Genomic DNA, 19,757 nt, shown 5'->3' on the forward strand with positions numbered 1-19,757 from the left:
ATTCTCCCCCCCAAGTCATTCCTCAGGATCCCGTCCCCCAAGATCGAAGGAGACCAGCAAGGAGAAAGTAGGAAAGTTCCACCTTCCCATTTGAAAACTTAGCCTGGATCCAACCCGATATCTACACATCACCTACTAATAGGGTTGCCAGCCCCCAGGTGGTGGCTGGAGATCTCCCACTATTACAACCCATCTCCAGGTGACAGAGATCAGTTCGCCTGGAGACAAGGGCCTCTTCGGAAAGTGGACTGTATGGCATTATACTCCATTGAAGTCCCCCCTCTCCCCAAACCCCGCCGTCCTCATGCTCCACCCTCAAAACCTCCAGGTGTTTCCCGACACGGAGCTGGCAACCCCACTTCTCCATTTTATCTGTACAAAAAAACCCTGTGATGTAGTCAAGGCTGAGAGAGATCACCCAGAGAGCTTCCATTGCACAGTGAGGATTCGAACCCAGGTCATCCCCAACACTCTAACCACTAGACTGCACCAGTTCTCCCATCCAATGCAAATTATATTTCCCATTAGCCCTCCCCAAGATGGCACACGAACATATGAAGCTGCCTTCTACTGAACCAGACCCTTGGTCCATCGGAGTCAGTATTGCCTACTCAGACTGGCAGCTGCTCTCCAGGGTCTCAAGCAGAGGCCTTTCACATCACCTACCTGCCTAGTTCCTTTAACTGGAGATGCTGGGGATTGAACCTGGGACCTTCTGCATGCCAAGCAGATGCTCTACCACTGAGCTATGGCCCCTCCCCAGTGGGAGGGCACAACCCCCCAGGAATCCCCCCCCCAGTTCACTCTTCTCTGCTGAACACAACCTCCCTGACAGGATTAAGGACAGCATTTGGGGACAGGGAAATAAACAGATGCTGTTTACTGTCCTGAATTTTAGCTCCTTTATGTTGTTCTCCAGTTTGCTAACTGGAGGAGGTTTTAAGATTGCCTTTTATGATGCCGCCAGCCACCTTGGGAGAGTCGGCAGATCCAGAGAGAGGACATAAATTTTCAAAAAATATTATTTCTTAATAATGGGAGCCTAGTGAAAAGGGAAATGTCTAGACTTTAATAATCTGGAAGGCCCTGGGAGTGTGCCGTTTTTCTGAAGGCCACCCAATAAATCCGTCACCGGTGGGATCTGAACCAAGGTCTTTTCAGTCCAGGCTTCCAAAACAGGCCAAGCCTTCCAGCTCACTCTCTGCTGCCTCCCCTCTCGAAAAACATCCGGTCCCCCCTTTAACCCTCCAACCATGGAACACTTCCAGCCCCAGTTGTATCAAAACAGATAAAAGGAAGTATTTCTTCACAGGAACTCCCTGCCCCAGGATGTGGGGATGGCTGCCAACTTGGAAGGCTTGAAGAGGGGAGTGGACATGTTCATGGAGGAGAGGGCTATCCATGGCTACTAGTAAAAAGGAACACTAGTCATGATGCATACCTATTCTGTCCAGGATCAGAGGAGCATGCCTATTATATTAGGTGCTGTGGAACACAGGCAGGACAATGCTGCTGCAGTCGTCTTGCTTATGGGCTTCCTATAGGCACCTGGTTGGCCACTGTGGGAACAGACTGCTGGACTTGATGGGCCTTGGTCTGATCAAGTAGGGCAGGGGTGGGGAACCTTGCTTCCGCCAAGAGCCATTATAACATCATTCGCGGGCCATACAAAATTATCAACTTAAAAATCAGCCAACCAAGCCCCAAGCAGGCAGTTGCCCCAGATGACCCTCACCCCCGCGCGAAGGGAAGCAGGCATCTAACCGTTGGCGCACTTGCCCACCTGGTGGCACAGGATGGCCTGTTGCGCCAGCCGGGTGTAGCCGTCCAGCCACACACTAGACTTTGCTCCTGCTCCGCATGGTCAGGGCCGGACTCTACAGCCGGCTCCTGCTACCTCCGCTTGCACGGGTGAAATGAGGACACACTGACTAAGAATTTTCCCCCCACATGCATTCTGGCCCTGCCCCCTTTAACCCCTCTATTGTTGCCACTCCCCCCCCCCAGGCCTGACGTTCCCCACCCCTGAAGTAGGGCTTTCCTTATGTTCTTATGGAGGACGGGGCTATCAATGGCTGCTAGTCAAAATGGATATTAGACATGATGCATACCCATTCTCTCCAGTATCAGAGGAGCATGCCTATTATATTAGGTGGAAAACAGGCAGGACAATGCTGCTGCAGTGGTCTTGTTTGGGGGCTTCCTGGAGGCACCTGGTTGGCCACTGTGTGCACAGACTGCTGGACTTGATGGTCCTTGCTCTGATCCAGCAGGGCTTTCCTTATGTTCTCACAGTTTGGGACCGAATGCAGAGAAAAGTGGCTACGGAACCTTTTCTGCTTCAGACATTATCCCCTGTACAGCAAAGAGTGTCCTCTGACCACTTACAAGACCACAGCCTCTTACCCCTTACAGCAAAACCAACAAACAAAACCCCAACACATTTTACCACAGTTGTTGTTTTCTAACCCCTGACCCTGTAACGTATCGGGATAGGAAAAGACCCCATGAGGCTTTCCGTAACAACCTCCTCCGGCGGGCAATTCGTCAGGGGTTCTGGAGGGACGCAACTCTTTGCGACAGAATCATGACCTCATCCACAGAGAAATGTGTTCTCAGGGTAGAAAAGCACCATGTTAGAAGAAGAGTTGGTTTTTATATGCTGACTTTCTCTACCATTAAGGAAGAATCAAACCAGCTTACAATCACCTTCCCTTCCCCACAACAGACACCCTGTGTGGTAGGTGGGGCTGAGAGAGAGAGCTGTGACTGCCCTAATGTCACCCAGCTGGCTTCATGTGTAGGTGCAGAGAAACTAATCCAGTTCATCAAATTAGCCTCCGCCGCTCATGTGGAGGAGTGGGGAATCAAACCTGGTTCTCCAGATCAGAGTCCACCGCTCCAAACCACCGCTCTTAACCACTACACCACGCTGGCTTATGTTAAAGTTTGTATATGTTTTCCTTTAAAACGCACGAAGGTTTGGTCATTTTCTAACCCTTGAGGTTCGAAACAGTGAGCATTTATAGTTTCTAGTAACTGGCATTTGGCTAGAGATGCAAATGCACCCTCAGTCCCCTAAGTTTTTTTTTCCTTCCAGAGTTTAATTTGAAGGTGAACCCAGACCTCTCTGAAATCTTGACACTCCACTGTTGTACAACACACAGCATCTCACAGTATAGAACACTCTCCTGGATTGAATAGAGATCTGGGTTTTCCGTCTCATTACCAATGCTAATTCCTCCATGCCTACTACCCCTTTGCAGATCACACCTAATCCAATCACGCCTGCTAATGTCATTTACTTGCTTTTGACATTGGTTGTTGTTGTGTGTATTTCTGCTGGGAATTAGTCTGCGAGTTTTGTCTCTGTCAGGACTACAAAAACGGTGAAATGTTTATGTTATGTTTGCATGGTCTCGGGGGATAGTGCTAGCCACTTGGCAAGTGTTGATGGATCCGATCAACACCATTGGTTGTGTGATGTTCAGGCGCATTCTGAGAAACTGTAGTTATACTGCCTTTTTTGTTAAGAGAAGACTTTAATTCGCTTCAATTCTTCCTCCTCGAGTTATGAGCCAAAATAGGCAACAAGAATAGAAAATGTTAGCCATATTATTTACTATGTTTCATGCCTTAGAGCCTATTAACCACGTGCCAGCAAGGGTTTAGAACAGGAGTTGTAGTTAGGAGTTGTTGTTTTATAGCCCAAGTGTACCCTCCCTTTAATGCAATAAACTTATATGTTTTGTTAAGGAAAGCAACGAATCTTGAGTCTTTGAGTGTGTTTAATCTATGATCCACAAGATCACGATTTTTCGCAGTCATTCTCAACCAATTCACTCTTTTCTACTTGAGCACATGAAGCTGCCTTATACTGAATCAGACCCTTGGTCCATCTAAGTCAGTATTGTCTGCTCAGACCAGCAGCAGCTCTCCAGGGTCTCAGTCTTTCACATCACCTCCTTGCCTAGTTCCTTTAACTGGAGATGCCGGGGATTGAACCTGGGACCTTCTGCATGCCAAGCAGATGCTCTACCACTGAACCACTGCTACCACAGCCCCTGCTTAAGGATAGATGGACTCACAGTCCAGTTGTATCTGAAGAGGTGAGCTGTGGCTCATGAAAGCTTACACCCTGCCAGGAATTTTGTTAGTCTTTAAGGTGCTAATGGTCCCTTGCTCTTTTCTACTGGTACAGAACACTGATCCACCATCGGGCAAGCACGTAGGATCAAAGAGACCTTGTGTCCCAAGAGGTTAGGGGATGGCATCCCCACCGTATCTTTGGTACCGAGAATTTCTACAGAGGTGTCGGGAGAAGACACTCTGGGAGTTCATCGCTTCATCGTGACAGCAGCAGCTGAAACAGAGGGATGGGCCAGATGGCCGGACTCCCCCACACTCGCCTTCCCACGCGCATGCACGCAAGCAATGCTGCAAGAGTTGAGTCCCTCCCAGGGCACCGAACATCACACAGAGAACACCGGAACAGCCCTAATGGTGCCAAATATTGCATTTGCTAACACGAACGCAGTCACGCTTCCCTTTACTCAAAAGGAATGAAGGAAACACCAAGCTTTCCAAACCCAGCACTCACACATGAATACACATGAAGCTGTCTTCTACTGAATCAGACCCTTGGTCCATCAAAGTCAGTATTGTCTACTCAGACTGGCAGCGGCTCTCCAGGGTCTCAGGCTGAGGTCTTTCACATCACCTACTTGCCTTGTCCCTTTACCTGGAGATGCCGGGGACTGAACCTGGGACATGCATGCCAAGCAGATGCTCTACCACTGAGCTACAACCCCTCAGGGACCTCTCAATGAATTTGAAAGAGTCTAGCACAAGGGTCCCCAACATTGTGCCCTCAGGCACCACCAACACTTTTCCTAATGCCCACCAAGTGGGGCCAGGTGGGGCTTTTACCCAGCAAGAAGAGTTGGTTTCTCTACCACTTAAGGAGTGGCGGACTCTAATCTGGTAAACCGGGTTGGTTTCCCCACCCCTGCACATGAAGCCAGCTGGGTGACCTTGGGCTAGTCACAGTTCTGTCTGAACTCTCTCAGCCCCACCTACCTCACAAGGTGTCTGTTGTGGGGAGGGGGAGGGAAGGTGATTGTAAGGAGCTTTGATTCTTCCTTCAGTGGTAGAGAAAGTTGACATATAAAAACCAACTCTTCTTTTTAAACTGACATTTACATTTAAATCTCTCTCGTTGGTTTAAACCAGTGGTTCCCAAACTTTTCGGGCCACTGCCCCCTCGGTTCCACAAACTCAACCCCAGCACTCCTTACCCTATCCTATAAAAAGCATTATTCAAAATAGGGGTTTGCATGACTCACTAAATAAGATAACAATACAATTTCAAAACAGTAACAATTAATTGCTCATCTATTCAAAATCCAATGAAAACTTGTTAGTTGAAATTTATTCAACAAACTGATGAACTTGATCCTGATAGTTTCCACCAAATTTGCCAGCATGGTGCCATAGCGTGATCAATTGTAAATTAGTGAACAACACAGTTGAAGGGGCCCGCCTCTAGTGCCCCTCTTAGTGTCCCCCTAGGTAATTCCCCAGCCCCCCCAGGGGGTGGTACTGCCCACTTTGGGAACCACTGGTTTAAACCTTCTGCTTTTTTGGATACAAAACTACTGCCTGCCCTTTTAATACTCTAGGTTCAATCCAGGTGTGGGATGGAGTCAGCCACGGACATGCAGGAAGGAAGTGGGGCAGACACTGCTTTAGGCAAGGCCGGGTTCTCACATACAAGTTCCTCAGGCAGAGACTCAAAGCACCCAGCAACAATCGACAGACGTGAGTCATTCCAGATGAATCACTGCAGGTGGGCCATTCATGCATAGCATCAGCCCAAGCTTAAGACTTCCCAGCCAATGGAGACGGCCCAGGCATTCAGCTGCAAGTCAAGCCACAAGAGTCTGTCTCTGTCTGTCTGTCTGTCTCTCTCTCTCTCGTGTGTGTGTGTGTGTGTGTGTGTGTGTGTGTGTGTGTATGTGTCCCTATGAATCAAAGTCCTCCAAAATGTCCTATCTTTGACAGCCTTGCTCAGATCTTGCAAACTGAGGGTTGTGGCTTTCTTTATAGAGTCCATCCATCTCTTGTTGGGTCTTCCTCTTTTCCTGCTGCCCTCAACTTTTCCTAGCATGATTGTCTTTTCCAGTGACTCTTGTCTTCTCATAATGTGACCAAAATACGACAGCCTCAGTTTAGTCATTTTAGCTTCTAGGGTCAGTTCAGGCTTGATTTGATCTAGAACCCACTGATTTGTGTTTTTGGCCATCCACGGTATCCGTAACCCTCTCCTCCAACACCACTTCTCAAAGGAATCTATTTTCTTCCTATCAGCTTTCTTCACTGTCCAGCTTTCACACTCATACATAGTAATAGGAAATACGATGGCATGAATTAATCTAGTCTTGGTGGCCAGTGACGCATCCTTACACTTCAGAATCTTTTCTAGCTCCTTCATGGCAACCCTTCCCAATATCAATCTATGTCTCTCATAGGCCAAATTTACAGCAGGCAGTGTCTACCACAAACACTGAAATGACGCTCAGCTATTTTATGCTGCATAGTGGTTAGCGCGTCAGACTAGGAACTTGGAGGCTCAATTCAAATCCCTGGTCTGCCTAGGGTTGCCAACTTCCAGGTGGTACTAATCAATAAATACGTGTGCTGAATAAACCACAGTTAAACAAATATATATCACCAGCTCAATAATAAATATATCAATACTCACTTTGGTTTTCCAAAAACCACTATGTATTAACGTATATGGAACAAACGGAACTCCAAACATAAATTGTAAGAAAAATCAAACAAGGTTACATCACCTGGCTAGTGCTTCCAAAGAATCAGAATGATTACATCACCAGTATATACTTATAAAAGCAACTAGCCATAGAACTGAATATCAGAATTGATTACAAAAGAAAGAGGGTTACATCACCAGGTATATATTTACAAAAGCAACAGAACAGGAAACCAGTCCACGTATCCCCCAATGAAGGTAGGAATTTCAGCAACCTTAGGGGTTCAACAGTCCAAGGTAAGTGAGTGCTTCCAAATTTCAACGGGTAAGTAAATTTCTCCAAAGCAAGGTAAATTTCCAAATGAAAAGAATTCCAAAACGCCACCTCCGGATTTGTGTACGTTTCGCCTCAGAGAGTCAGAACCGCTTGGTCAGCTGGTCATCGGTATGTACTACATGGGTTTGGGGTGTTGTAAATATGTTGTAAATATTAGCATTTGTATATACAATTTTGGTACTTGGATTGTATACTTATTTTATAGAGGTCTATGGACCCATCTTACTGGAAATCACTCAACTGAAGAAGTTGTTCAAGCGAAACGTCCAGGGGGTGGCTGGAGATCTCCTGCTATGACAACTAGAATGGGGGGGTCATCTCCTGAAGCTGGAAGATGGAGATTCCAAGCAGATAAAAGGAAGTCTTTCTTCACACAACGCATCTTTAAATTGTGGAACTCCCTGCCCCAGGAGGTGGTGATGGCTGCCAACTTGGAAGGCTTGAAGCGGGAAGCGGGCATGTTCATGGAGGACAGGGCTATCCATGGCCACTAGTCAAAATGAATACTAGTCATGATGCATACCTATTCTCTCCGGGATCAGAAGAGCATGCCTATTAGATTAGTTGCTGTGGAACACAGGCAGGATAATGCTGCTGCAGTCGTCTTGTTTGCAGGCTTCCTAGAGGCCCCTGGTTGGCCCGTGTGAACCAGTTCCCTCTTGGCAACCGGAAGGAGGTTTTTCAGGCAGAGCCTGAGGAGGGCAGGATTTGCTGAGGGAAGGGACTTCAATGCCGTAGAGTCCAATTGCCAAAGCGGCCATCCTCTCCAGGGGAACTGTTCTCTACCGGCTGGAAATGAGTTGTAATAGCAGGAGATCTCCAGCTAGTACCTGGAGGTTGGAAACCCTGGTGTGAACAGGCTGCTGGACTTGATGGGCCTTGGTCTGATCCAGCAGGGCTTTCCTTATGGGCTCAACGGGGGCAGGGAGGGGAATGGTGGTTCGGTATATTTTACAAGGCTCTTCCAAAACCACACGCGCGCACGCACAGAGAGAGAACACTGCACCAGGTCTCGGAGAGCATTCTGCTAGCTGGTGCTTAGAGATGCCCCCAGCCCCGGTAACAGCTGTTTCGACAAGAATTCTGCCTGACTCTACATGACAAAGCCTAATGGTTCTGCCCGTGTGGCTCCCAGGGGGCCAGGAAAACCTAATGGCTCGTGGTCAGGACCTCATCCCTGGAGTCACAAAGACAGATGCATTTGCTGTACCTTCTGGGAAAGGGACAAGAAGCCCGTGCGACTCAGGAAGAAAAAAAAAGAAGGAAAGAAAAGCTATTTTTTCTGCACTGGCTCAGCTTCATTAGGAAGGTCAAAATATTCGGAGGAAATGCAGCTAGCCATTTAAAAGCTCTCTCTTGATAATTCAGAGAAGGGGGTTCCTCTGTAGAATCCCAGCCGTGCCTTGCTCTGATACTCAAAAACGTTTCCTGACCAGAAATGTTAAGAGCTACCTACCGCTGCAAAAGACTTCTCCCTCCACTTGTTGTAGCATGAACTGGGCACACGTCTCCTCACTGAAAGGGGGTGTGACCCAGAACTGTGACTTGTACAGGGATACAATGGACAGCCTCCTTCCAGGGCAATTAGGTTTGCCAACCTCCAGGTAATATCTGGAGATCTCCTGCTACTACAACTGATCCCTAGCCGATAGAGATCACTTCCCCTGGAGAACATGGCAGCTGTGGCAATTGGACTCGAGGGCATTGAAGCCTCTCCCCTCCCCAAGCCCCGCCCTCCTCAGGCTCTGCCCCAAAAACTTCCCGCTGGTGGCGAAGAGGGACCTGGCAAACCTAGGGGCAATTCTGCAGTTATCAAGAAGGATGGAACGCACAGTCGGTCACCTATTGTCTCCACGCACCTAGAAAAGAGTGCAAATAGAGCAGCAAGTCATGCAGAGACACGGCAGGCACCCCCACCGCAGACTGGGTACTTTGGGCACACCAAAGAGGCCGACTGGGATGTGATCGAGGCCCGGCGGCGTGCTGTGACCCACGCCGGGAGAATTACTGCTTTAAGGTCAGCAGAGATATGTGGAAGTTGCAGTCAGGAACCATTTCATGAATGCACACGAAGCTGCCTTCTACTGAATCAGACCCTCGGTCCATCAAAGTCAGTATTGTCTACTCAGACCGGCAGCAGCTCTCCGGGGTCTCAGGCAGAGGTCTTTCACATCACCTACCTGACAAGTCCCTTGAACGGGAGATGCCGGGGATTGAACCTGGGACCTTCTGCATGCCACGCAGATGCTCTACCACTGAGCCATGCCCCCTTCCTGACCCTGCTGAACAGCAGCCGGGGGGGGGGGGGAGAGAGGCACACCAAGGATTTGTCAGACCACCTTCGACAGATGTAAGCCGCCCTCTCCGAAAAGCTGCTGAGTCGTCACCGAGGGACACTCTTCCAAGCCTCTCCGCTTCTCCTACTCATCCCGGTCCCCTGACCTTGGCTCGGCTTCCAGGCACAAACAGCTTTTGCTTCCCCGCCCCCCCTAGAAACGTGACTGCTCTGTGAGCGAGGAGCGCGAGCGGAGGAGGAGGAGGGGGCGAGGAGAGAAGAAAGGAAGAAAACGATCCAGAACGTTAATTAATTGAGGCTTTTGTTCCATTCCTTAACGAGCATTTAAACAGCAGATTGAGTTACACCAAAGATGATAACATCCTCCCGAAGCAGTGGAAAGCGACGCCAACATACAAAGCGGCGCGGACGAGGTTCATGCGCTTCAAAAGAAGGTGCGCCAGGGTGGATCGGGGTCGCTTGTTCACCTGGTACTGCCCTCGGAGGGTGGCCTGCCTACCACCAGTCAAACAGTTGGACATAACCGAGGCAACGCGAGCGAGGGTGGCGCCACCGCATCACTCCCGTCAAGCCGCTACCCTTCCTCAAGCAAGGAAAATCCATCGCCATGGAAATCCATCCCTTCAACCCGGCGGGTAGGTTCGAAGGCACGGCAGACTTAGGCCGGGACAACAACACAGAAGAACGTAAGAAAGGCCCTGCTGAATCAGACCAAGGCCCATCAAGTCCAACAGTCTGTTCATGAATTGGCCAGCTATGTGCCTCTAGGAAGCCCACAAACAAGATGCAGCAGCATTGTCCTTCCTGCGTTCCCCAGCACCTAATGTAATAGGCATGCTCCTCTGATCCTGGAGAGAATAGATATGCATCATGACTAGTATCCATTTTGACTAGGAACCATGAATACCCCTCTCCTCCATGAACATGTCCATGAACACGGAGCCAGATCGCGGCCGTGTTCCCGGCAGCCCCAAATCCACAGCCATTTGCAAAACAACCACCAAACCATCCGAACCAAGGACCCCGGAACCCTTCGTAAAACGTGAAAGGCGATGCATTTGATTGAAGAACCTCTTGCAACCAACCAGCTGATCGGGCAGCATGCAGGGGAGAGACTGGACGATGATCATCAGCGGATTTTGCTGGCCTCCACCGGGAGATGATCGAGCAGAATGATCGGTTCCGAAGCTTCCAGCCCAACTCCAGACAATCACAAATCCGCTTGGCAACCTGTATCTCCTTGGAACCGACAGGTACCTCCAAGTGGCGATTGCAGAATCTTTACCGCCAAAGACGCTGCCAGAAGATGTCGCTTTCTTCTCCGGATTGGTGCAGCCCTTGCTAACCAAGAGGAGGTGCTCATTAAGTCTGATTAACTGCTTTGGAAAGATGGCTGCCAACAGTTTGCAACAATCCCTGCTGGAGTAGCGGTGGTCGACACGAGAGACCACCATGTTAAGCTTGGAAAAAAGGCAAGCGAGGGGAGACAGGATAGAGGTCTATAAAATGATGCATGGTGTAGAGAGAGTGGACAGGGAGAAGCTTTTCTCCCTCCCCCATAATACCAGAGTGTGGGGTCATCTGCTGAAGCTGAAGGGTGAAATGTTTCTTCACACAGCGCATAGTTAAATGGTGGAACTCCCTGCCCCAGGATGTGGAGAGGGCTGCCAACTTGCAAGGCTTTAAGAGGGGACATACCCATGAAGGATAGGGCTATCCACGGCTACTAATCCAAACGGATACTAGTCCTGACCAACCCTTGCCTCGAAAACCCTATGATGAGACAATCCAAAATTAAAGTGGGTTCTTGATCAAATCAAGCCGGAACTGTCCCTAAAAGCTAAAAGGACCAAACTGGGAAGACAAGACTCACTCTCAGGAAAAGACAATAATGCTAGGACAAGTGGAAGGTGGCAGGAAAAGTGAAAGACCCAACATGAGATGAATTGACTCCATCAAGGAAGCCATGGCCCCCAGTTTGCAAGACCTGAGCAAGGCTGTCACTGAGAGGACGTTTTGGAGGACATTGATTCATAGGGTCACCATGAGTTGGAAGCGACTTGACAGCACTTCACACAAACACACGAAGCATACCTATTCTCTCCAGTATCAGAGGAGCATGCCTATTATATTAGGTGCTGTGGAACACAGGCAGGATGGTGCTACAGTCATCTTTGTCTGTGGGCTTCCTAGAGGCATCTGGTTGGCTGCTGTGTGAACAGACTGCTGGACTTGATGGTCTGATCCCGCACAGCTTTGCTTATGTTCTCCGGTAGGGAAAAAGCAGCTATGAACCACAGCCAAATCAGAGAATCAAGCTCTCAAGTTCATATTTCATCTCTGGTGGCTTTTAGGAAAAGCCATTCTCTCTCTCTCTCTCTCTCTGTCTCAGCTCCTCAATCTGGATTAAGGCAACCTCAAAGGGATTGTGAGAATCCTTGAGATTCTGTACAGCTCACAGTTGGAATCCTTTCAAATCAGAAGAGTTTCTGTCTAAACATGAGGAAGAACTTTCTAACATGGTTCCTCCGTGGAACAGGCTTCCTTGGGAGGTGATGAGCTCTCCTTCCCTGGAGGTTTTAAGCAGAAACTAGATGGCCATCTGACAGCAATACTGATTCTATGAGTTTAGGCAGATGATGAGAGGAAGGGCATCTTGGCCATCTTGTGGGCATGGAGTAGGGGTCATTGGGGGTGTGGGGAGGAGGTAGTTGTGAATTTCCTGCATTGTGCAGGGGGTTGGACTTGATGTCCCTGGTGGTCCCTTCCAACTCTGATTCTAAATGCTACATAAATATTTCTACTGTTCTGTGCAGATTCACTACACTTGCAAAACCTTTTCCTGGAAGCATGCCACAACAGCAGAGCACCTGGCCCAATCATCTACACTTCCGGTTTCACGGATCTGGGATAGCAAGGCCAGGATAAAACCTCTGTCCGTGACTCTACAGAGCTACTGCCAGTTTTGGTAGCGAAAACTGGGTTGGACGGGTCAACGCCCTGACTTTGTAGAAGGCAGCCAACATTACAGAGTATTTATCCATCCATTTCGCAGTCTGCTGCGCTCGACCCTCATGCCACATTTGCAACAGTGACAATAGAGCTGTAACGTTTGTAGATCACATCTGATGTTTAAAACCCAAGAATTGGAGCAAAGGCCCCCAAACCAGCCTACTCAGGAAATCTGAGGCTGGACCTCCCAAATCTATACATTTTCACTTTGCAGTTCCCCCTAAGTAATATGTAGCTTGGACCTAAAGTGTGTAAAAGGGGATTTTCAAGCACATCTTCTCAGAAGAAGGTCCCCTTGTCTCTCCCCTCTCTTATTTTTCTCTTTTGGCCATCTGCCAGCATTATTACTACCACAAATGCAGGGGCCGTGGCTGAACTGTAGAGCATCTGTTTGGCATGCAAAAGGTCCCAGGTTCAATTCCCAGCATCTCCAGTTAAAAGGACTAGGTAAGTAGGTGATGTGAAAGACCCCTGCCTGAGACCCTGGAGAGCCACTGCCGGTCTGAGTAGACTGTACTGACTTTGATGGACAGAGTGTCTGATTCAGTATAAGGCAGCTTCATGTGTTCACTTGCGGGGGAGGGGCATGCCATTTCCCCCTGCCCCAGTATTTCCCCCTTCCCTGGTAGCCTCCAAAGCATCTCCCCTTTTCCTTCTTTCCTTCCTACTCATCAGCCAACCAACCTTTATATGTGCCCGTCTCCAGTTTTCCTTACCCTCGGTAGCCTCTCCTTGGGGAAACTCTGCACGATGCCAGCCACCGGGCTGGGTCCAGTTATGCAGTTGGGAATTCACAAGAACATGCAAAGAGCATCTCCCTTTCCCCTATATCCCCTCACCATCCTATTTCCTCTTTCCCTTCCCCTGGCAGTCCCCGTATCCTCCCCTTTCCCTGTTTCCTTTTCTCCTTCCCACCCTGGCCACCCACCAACCAATCTTTTATTTGCCCCTCATCTTCAGCTACGTTATTTATTTCCTTCATCTATACCTGAACTTCCTCCACAATGGGGGCACAAAGCAACTTGCATTGTTCTCCTCTCCTCCATTTTTTCCTAACAACCCTGTGAGGTAGGTCAGGCTGAGAGCATGTGACCTGACCTAAGCTCAGTCAGTAAGCTACCATGGCGGACTGGGAATTCGAACCAGAACCTAGTCTAAAACTCTAACCATCATGCCACACTACCTTCCATGGCATGGCTGCTGTTGAACATTAACATGCATCAGGGCCTGGGTGAGTCATCCAAGTTGGGTGGGCAGCAAGTTGTCTGGTGGTTTCTGGCGTGCCTGGCCCCAATGACTCCTCCCTCAAAGGCCAAAACAGCCCTGGAAAGGTTTTCTTTTATTGACAGAAAACAAGGCTTGAAGGCTGACAGTATGTTGCTGTTGCCTAGCAACTACCCACAAAACCACTGAGAAGGCATTCATTTCTTAAAGCTCCATATAGGCACTGCTTCTATTATTTGGTGGGGGTAACCTCCAGTTTCATACATTTATTAAAACCTGGAGCTTTTTTCAGATTTGTAATTTGGCCTGTGTTTTTTCATGGCCCCAATCTCCGTATTTAAGCATCCACAGTCGAAGCCATGTTGAGAATTGGATATATTCATATTGAATACATTCATATTTTTGTCCTGCATCAGCCGCAGCCTGCCTCCAAGGGAAGCAAGACTCAAAGCCCCACAAAAAATGTCAACAAAAATACCAAGTTATTTCTTTGGAAAGGGATTCTCAGCAGAAACGGATCCGGACATGATAGCAGGATACCTGGCTGCTTCCTGCTACCCATCTGAGAGGTTCCCTGCTTGACAGCTGGAGAGGGTTGGTTCTCAGCTGCAGTGAGATCCAGGCACAATGAAAGATGCATGGCAGCTTCCCGAACTCCCATGAATGGTGGTTCTTTTTCCACTAAGCAGAGTTTGGCTACGAATCAAACCAGTGCTCCCCACATAAAATAAGCCTCTTTTTTTCCCAGCACTTGTACCAACTTTCCTAAGAGGAAGAAGCCGAATATCAGACCAGATGCATAATATACGAGATCTTTAATATTTCTGGTAGTGTAAGAGGGGAACATCCTCCCACCCTCCCAATGCCATCACTAGGGTTGCCAGCCTCCAGGTACTAGGTGGAGATCTCCCGCTATTACAGCTGATCTCCAGCCGAAAGAGATCAGATCACCTTCGTGACAGGGTTTGCAGGGTCATGTATATTCTGGTTGCACACTTTAATTGGAGAAAATGGCCGCTTTGGCCAATGGATTCTATGGCATTGAAGTCCCTCCCCTCCCCAAACCCCGCCCTCCTCAGGCTCCACCCCAAAAACCTCCCGCCGGTGGTGAAGAGGGACCTGCCAACAATAACCATCACTGATCACGTGGTTGGTTCCACGGTCATCAATAACGTGGGAGAAAATTGAGGTCTCAGCTAGCCAACAGTCTCTGCACTTGACAGGCATCAGTGCTAATAGTTTCATTATCTGTTCCTGCAAGACTTGACCACAGGCACGCTACTATCCTGACTAGGCTTTCCAGCCTCTAGGTGGGACCTGGAGTTCTCAAAGAATCCCATTTCCCAGATTACAGAGATCAGTTCCCCAGTAGAAACATCGCTGCTGTGAAGGGCAGTCTCGATGGTACACCATAGATTCAAGGTGAGATCGCCTCCCAAATTCTCCCCTCCACAGGCTCCGCCCTCAAATCTCCAGCAATTTCCCAGGCCAGAGCTGGCAACCCGACGTGACCCAGCAAGCCAGACACTTAACCCTTCTCTTACTGAAGGCCTGCCCCACTGAAATCCTGGGCCCACTTTTCCGGTCTCCTCCACCGAAATCCTGCCATACGAGGAAATTCGGTGTAGCCACCTGGTTTGCGCCACTGAACCTGGGGCGGGGTGCCATTCCCCTGTCTCCAGCCTCTCTCTCTGGGAGTTAAGCTTTAGCCGAGATTAGCTGGGGACATTTTGGGAAGGGAGGGAATCGTTTTGATTCCTTGCTTCCTGCAGGAAAGCTTCCAAGACCCCTGCCCGTCTTCCAGCAGCCCAATTTCACTCGGTGGACTAAACAGCCTATGCCAAGTCGCGCGGTTTATGAACTCGGGAGGCCTCTGCCGGATTTCACTAAAGATTCTCTTGTATCAGTCTCGCGGCCATTTCAGAAGAATGCCCCCCCAGGCTCCGGCATTCAGCCCCCCATTTGGTCCTTGCGCACTCACTAGAAAATGTTCCAACTCACTGGACAGATAAGGGAAGGGGTTTACATATAAAACCAGCCAAAAGGAAACTGTGATTCTTGCTCATTTCAGCCAGTTGTCTCAGCGCTGCTCATTTCAGCCAGTTGTCTCCATGCTGCAGAGTTCTTCTAAGAGTTTCTCTAAGCAAAGTTTGCTGCACAATCCTTGCAGAATATTACCGGGATTGAAGACGGCAGAAATGGATCGCGAGCTGTCCTTCCCCGTGCTGTGTGCGTGTAAAAAGCTATCAAGTCGCAGCCGACTTATGGCAAGCCAGCAGGGTTTTCAAGGCCAGAGACAAACAGAGGTGGTTGGCCATTGCCTGCCTCTGAACGACAACCCTGGCGTTCCTCGGTGGTCTCCCGTTCAAGGACTAACCAGGGCCGACCCTGCTTAGCTTCTAAGATCTGACGAGATCAGGCTAGCCTGGGCCATACAGCTCAGGGCTATGAGAACTTAAAACGTCCCAATGGATCACACCAAAAGACCCATGCTGTCAAGTATTTTTCTCCCCACAAGTGGCCAACCAGCCACCCTCAGGAACTTATAAACATGACACTAAAGCAACCCCGCCACCCCGGTTACTCTCCAAATCTGCTTCTGGCTTCAAATATGGAGACTCTATTCTGCTGTCATGGATGAAAGCCTCCAATAGCCTTGCTGCCCCTATATATTTCTCCTAGGCATATTGAAAGAGCTGCTCTCCCTTCCCCCACATCAAAAAGCGGGGCGCGCATGCCCCATAAAAGTCTTTCGTTCGAACCCTCCAGCCACAGTTGCACATCCGAATATTCATAAAAGAAGGGGTTCGCCGCAAATTTCTCGCCTCTCTTCGGCAAAAGCCTGCGATCTGGACACAGAAGAAGACACATTTATCCCAGCCGGATCTGAACATCTTCCAGCGGCCCTGACAACATCACACCATGGCCCAGCTTTTTTTAAAAAAAGCTTAAATTCAATCTCTCTTTCCTTGGGGGGTGGGGGAGGACACCTCTGCTTTCCAACGGAGTTTGAGTGGGTTTTCCTTTTACTTCGCCGACAGCTCGATCAGCATTTTCAAAGCATGAAAGTCATTTTCCGGCTACAAAAGATTCGCATAATCATATCTCCCCCAGCAGTTCAGTCGATGATATAGACACACTGGCTTAAATACACATGTCCTAAACGCCTGGACGGTTTAACTGCATTCTCTCCGGCCTTCAAAAGCTGCTCTCTAAGGGTTCAAAGGCCAAAGACTGGAAAAGAAGCACAACTTCCTCTTACTTTCCCCAACGTTACCCAGAACCCTCTCAGTACCAGAGGAAGAGGGATGGATCTGGAAGTGTAGCATTGTGTCAGCTTCTCGGGTACCTTGGGAGAAGAGCTGGCAAAGAGGGCAACAGGGTGACCGGGAAAGAAAACAGCGATCTATATGTATTGAGTAAGGCAGTTTCAGAAGAGGCCCTCGCCTGGGGCGAATAAAAATGGGGCTCCAGGCGATTAAGCCTTTGACTTTGTTTTCATTTTTTCTTTCTTTCACGTCATCCCCATCCAGGCCAGGGCAGTAACCATTTTCTGTCCTCTAGTAACTCCAGCGTACTTATTTGCAAGGCAGATCCTTCCTTAACTGCCCCGGGAAACACGCAGAAGCTCTCTGGAGGGCAGGCAAACCAGCCACCTACCAAACCGAGCCCCACAACTAAACCTAACACCCTATATGAAGAGGAGACGGTTGTCCAAAAGGGGGGGGATTTGTTCGGAGTGAAGGTTTAACATTTTGCCCCCACAGTGGGGGAGTGCTATTTTCCATCTCTAGCATAGATGCTCCCACCCCGCCATCCCACGTCTCCCACCAAGTCTCTCTTGTTCTCCTGAAATATTCGTAGTTAATAAATAACCCCTTTCCCTATTACTCATTCCCAGCCCCGCAGTCGATGGCTGCCAAAAAATGTCGAATTCTGCCTCTCCCCCCCCATTCCCGATTTGACTCCCACATGCAACTGACTCAAGGGGCCGAACTCCCCTTTCAATTAGCATTAGGCTAATGAAACAGAGTTTTAACCCCATCCGCACCTCTTCTCCCCCCCCCTTTTCGGATCTAGCACGCTTTCCTGAAAACACCGCCGCAAACACAGAGATTTGAACAGAGGTGGATGGTTATTATTTTTAAAAGATACCATTAAAATCTAGATGGAGGAAGGTGGGGAACCAGGGTGGGGAGAGAAAAGAGAGATTTTGCATGGGGTTTAACCACCAGCATCTCCAAACAAGGCTAAAGCCAGGGGGAGTTGATTTTCCGGATAAACAAGCATACAAGCATTTAAAGGGGGGGGGGGGAGAACTCCACTAAAATACATATCTCTGTTTCGACATCCCTCTCACCCCATCCGCTCAACATGCCCTTTTGGGGAGGTGGGGGGGAATGTAATATTCTGAGCCAGAATAAGAGGTTCTCTCTCTCTCTGTGTCCTATTTCCAAAATATGTATGCTTAAAGGAGAAGCTGCCAGATCTTTCTCTGAAAAAAGGCGAGGGCGCAGAAAAGAGGGTTACAGCGGGGAGGAGGGGAGAGAAAATCCCACCCTGCGATGACTGCCACTCTGCCCCAAAGAGGGCCAGGGGGCCACATTGAAAACCAACTAGGGGGTATCCGTTCGCCATGCATGCCACAGAGACTTTCCCCGTAAGGGATGCCAGCAAATCCTCCTCGACTTCCAAGCTCCTGCCAGTTTCTAACTGTTGCTTTTTTCCAGCAGAAGGGGGGGGGGTTTGATATGCACCCCCCCTCTGCACAATTTCCCAACCGAGGCAAGGGGAGATCCGCAGTGTGCGGCGCAGGGACACGGGACGGGCCCCCCGAGGGGCTCCAGACACGCGTGCCGGCCCCGTTCATCCCCCCGTAACGTGTGAACGCCCGACCCCTCCGAGAAGGGAGGCCGGGGAGGACCCGGGGAGCGACTCACATCGCCACGATGCTCCGGGAGACGTCGGTGAGGTTGATGCTGGCGTTGCCGGGGGGCCCCGAGTCCTGCCCCTCCAGGAGGGGGAAGAGCGTGCCGTCGTCCGGGTTGGTGCACCCGATCTCGGTCCGGTTGCAGGCGCAGTTGGCCGGGCAGCCCCACGCCGGCCGGGGGGAGAGGTCCCCCCAAAGGCTCCAGAGGAAAAACACGTTCCACAAGCGGCATCGGGCCGGGCGAAGTAAGCCATCCATCTCCGGCGCCCTGCTGGTGGTGGGGGGGCTTGGTTTCCGAGGGAGGGGGGAGAGGGGAGGGAGGGAGGAAACCGAGGCGAGGGGGGGGGATCAAGGACCGGGGGGGGGAAACACCCCCCCAAAAAAAACCAGCCTCCCCCCGCCTCGTCTTCAGGCCAGCCGGCGCCCCCCGGCTGCCCCCGGGGAGGCGAGCGTGGCGCGGCGGGTCCCCCGGCTCAGAGGCATCGCGGGCGGCCGGTTGGGGAGCGGAGATCCGCCGCCGCCGCTCGCGGAGAGCCTTGTGCGGAGGATCGCGGCGGAAGATGGGAGGGGGGAGGCGGGGAGGGGGGGCGAGAGAAGGGAATACGCGTGGATAAATATATATATAAATCTCCCCCCCCCCTGTCTTTCTCTCTCTCTCTCTCGCTCGCTCCAAGTCCCACCTACTGGGCAGAACGAAAACTGAAGCACCTGCCAGGGGGCTGGGGGGGTGGGGGTGGGGGTGGGGGTGGCAAAATCTCTTCCCCCCCCTTTTGCTGGGAGGGGGTCGCCCTGCCTGCCGGCTTCCCCCCGCCGCCGGCCCTCCCCACGCCCAGCGATGCTGCGGAAAGATGCGTGCAGAAAGATGCGTGCAAAAGGAGGACCCCCCCCTCCTCCCTTCCTCCCCTTCCTCCCCCCCCCCTTCCAGCTAAGTGACTGCGCCGGAGGGGAAACCTCGGCCCCGCCGGCTTTTGCAATTGGGGGAGAAGAAGGGGTGGGGGGGGATCAGGGTTTCCTGCCGGCTTTTGCAATGGGGGGAGAAGAACTGGGGGACCAGGCTTTTGCAATTGGGGGAGAAGAAGGGGTGGGGGATCAGGGTTTCATGCCGGCTTTTGCAATGGGGGAGAAGAACTGGGGGACCAGGCTTTTGCAATTGGGGGAGAAGAAGAAGAAGAAGGGGGGCAGG

The 19,757-nt window shown here is 50.4% G+C and overlaps 1 protein-coding gene across 1 annotated transcript in view; it reads right to left on the reverse strand.

The window, feature by feature from the left end:
- Positions 1–18,832, reverse strand: part of NTRK3 (neurotrophic receptor tyrosine kinase 3) — a 363,948-nt gene extending 345,116 nt beyond the window's left edge. The window contains exon 1 of the mRNA XM_056866098.1: positions 18,585–18,832. Within this exon, the coding sequence (XP_056722076.1) occupies positions 18,585–18,832 (248 nt within the window). The remainder of the gene's footprint in view (positions 1–18,584) is intronic.
- Positions 18,833–19,757: the final 925 nt, after the last annotated feature.

This window comes from Euleptes europaea, chromosome 20 (assembly GCF_029931775.1).
Source record: "Euleptes europaea isolate rEulEur1 chromosome 20, rEulEur1.hap1, whole genome shotgun sequence".
NCBI lineage: Eukaryota > Metazoa > Chordata > Lepidosauria > Squamata > Sphaerodactylidae > Euleptes > Euleptes europaea.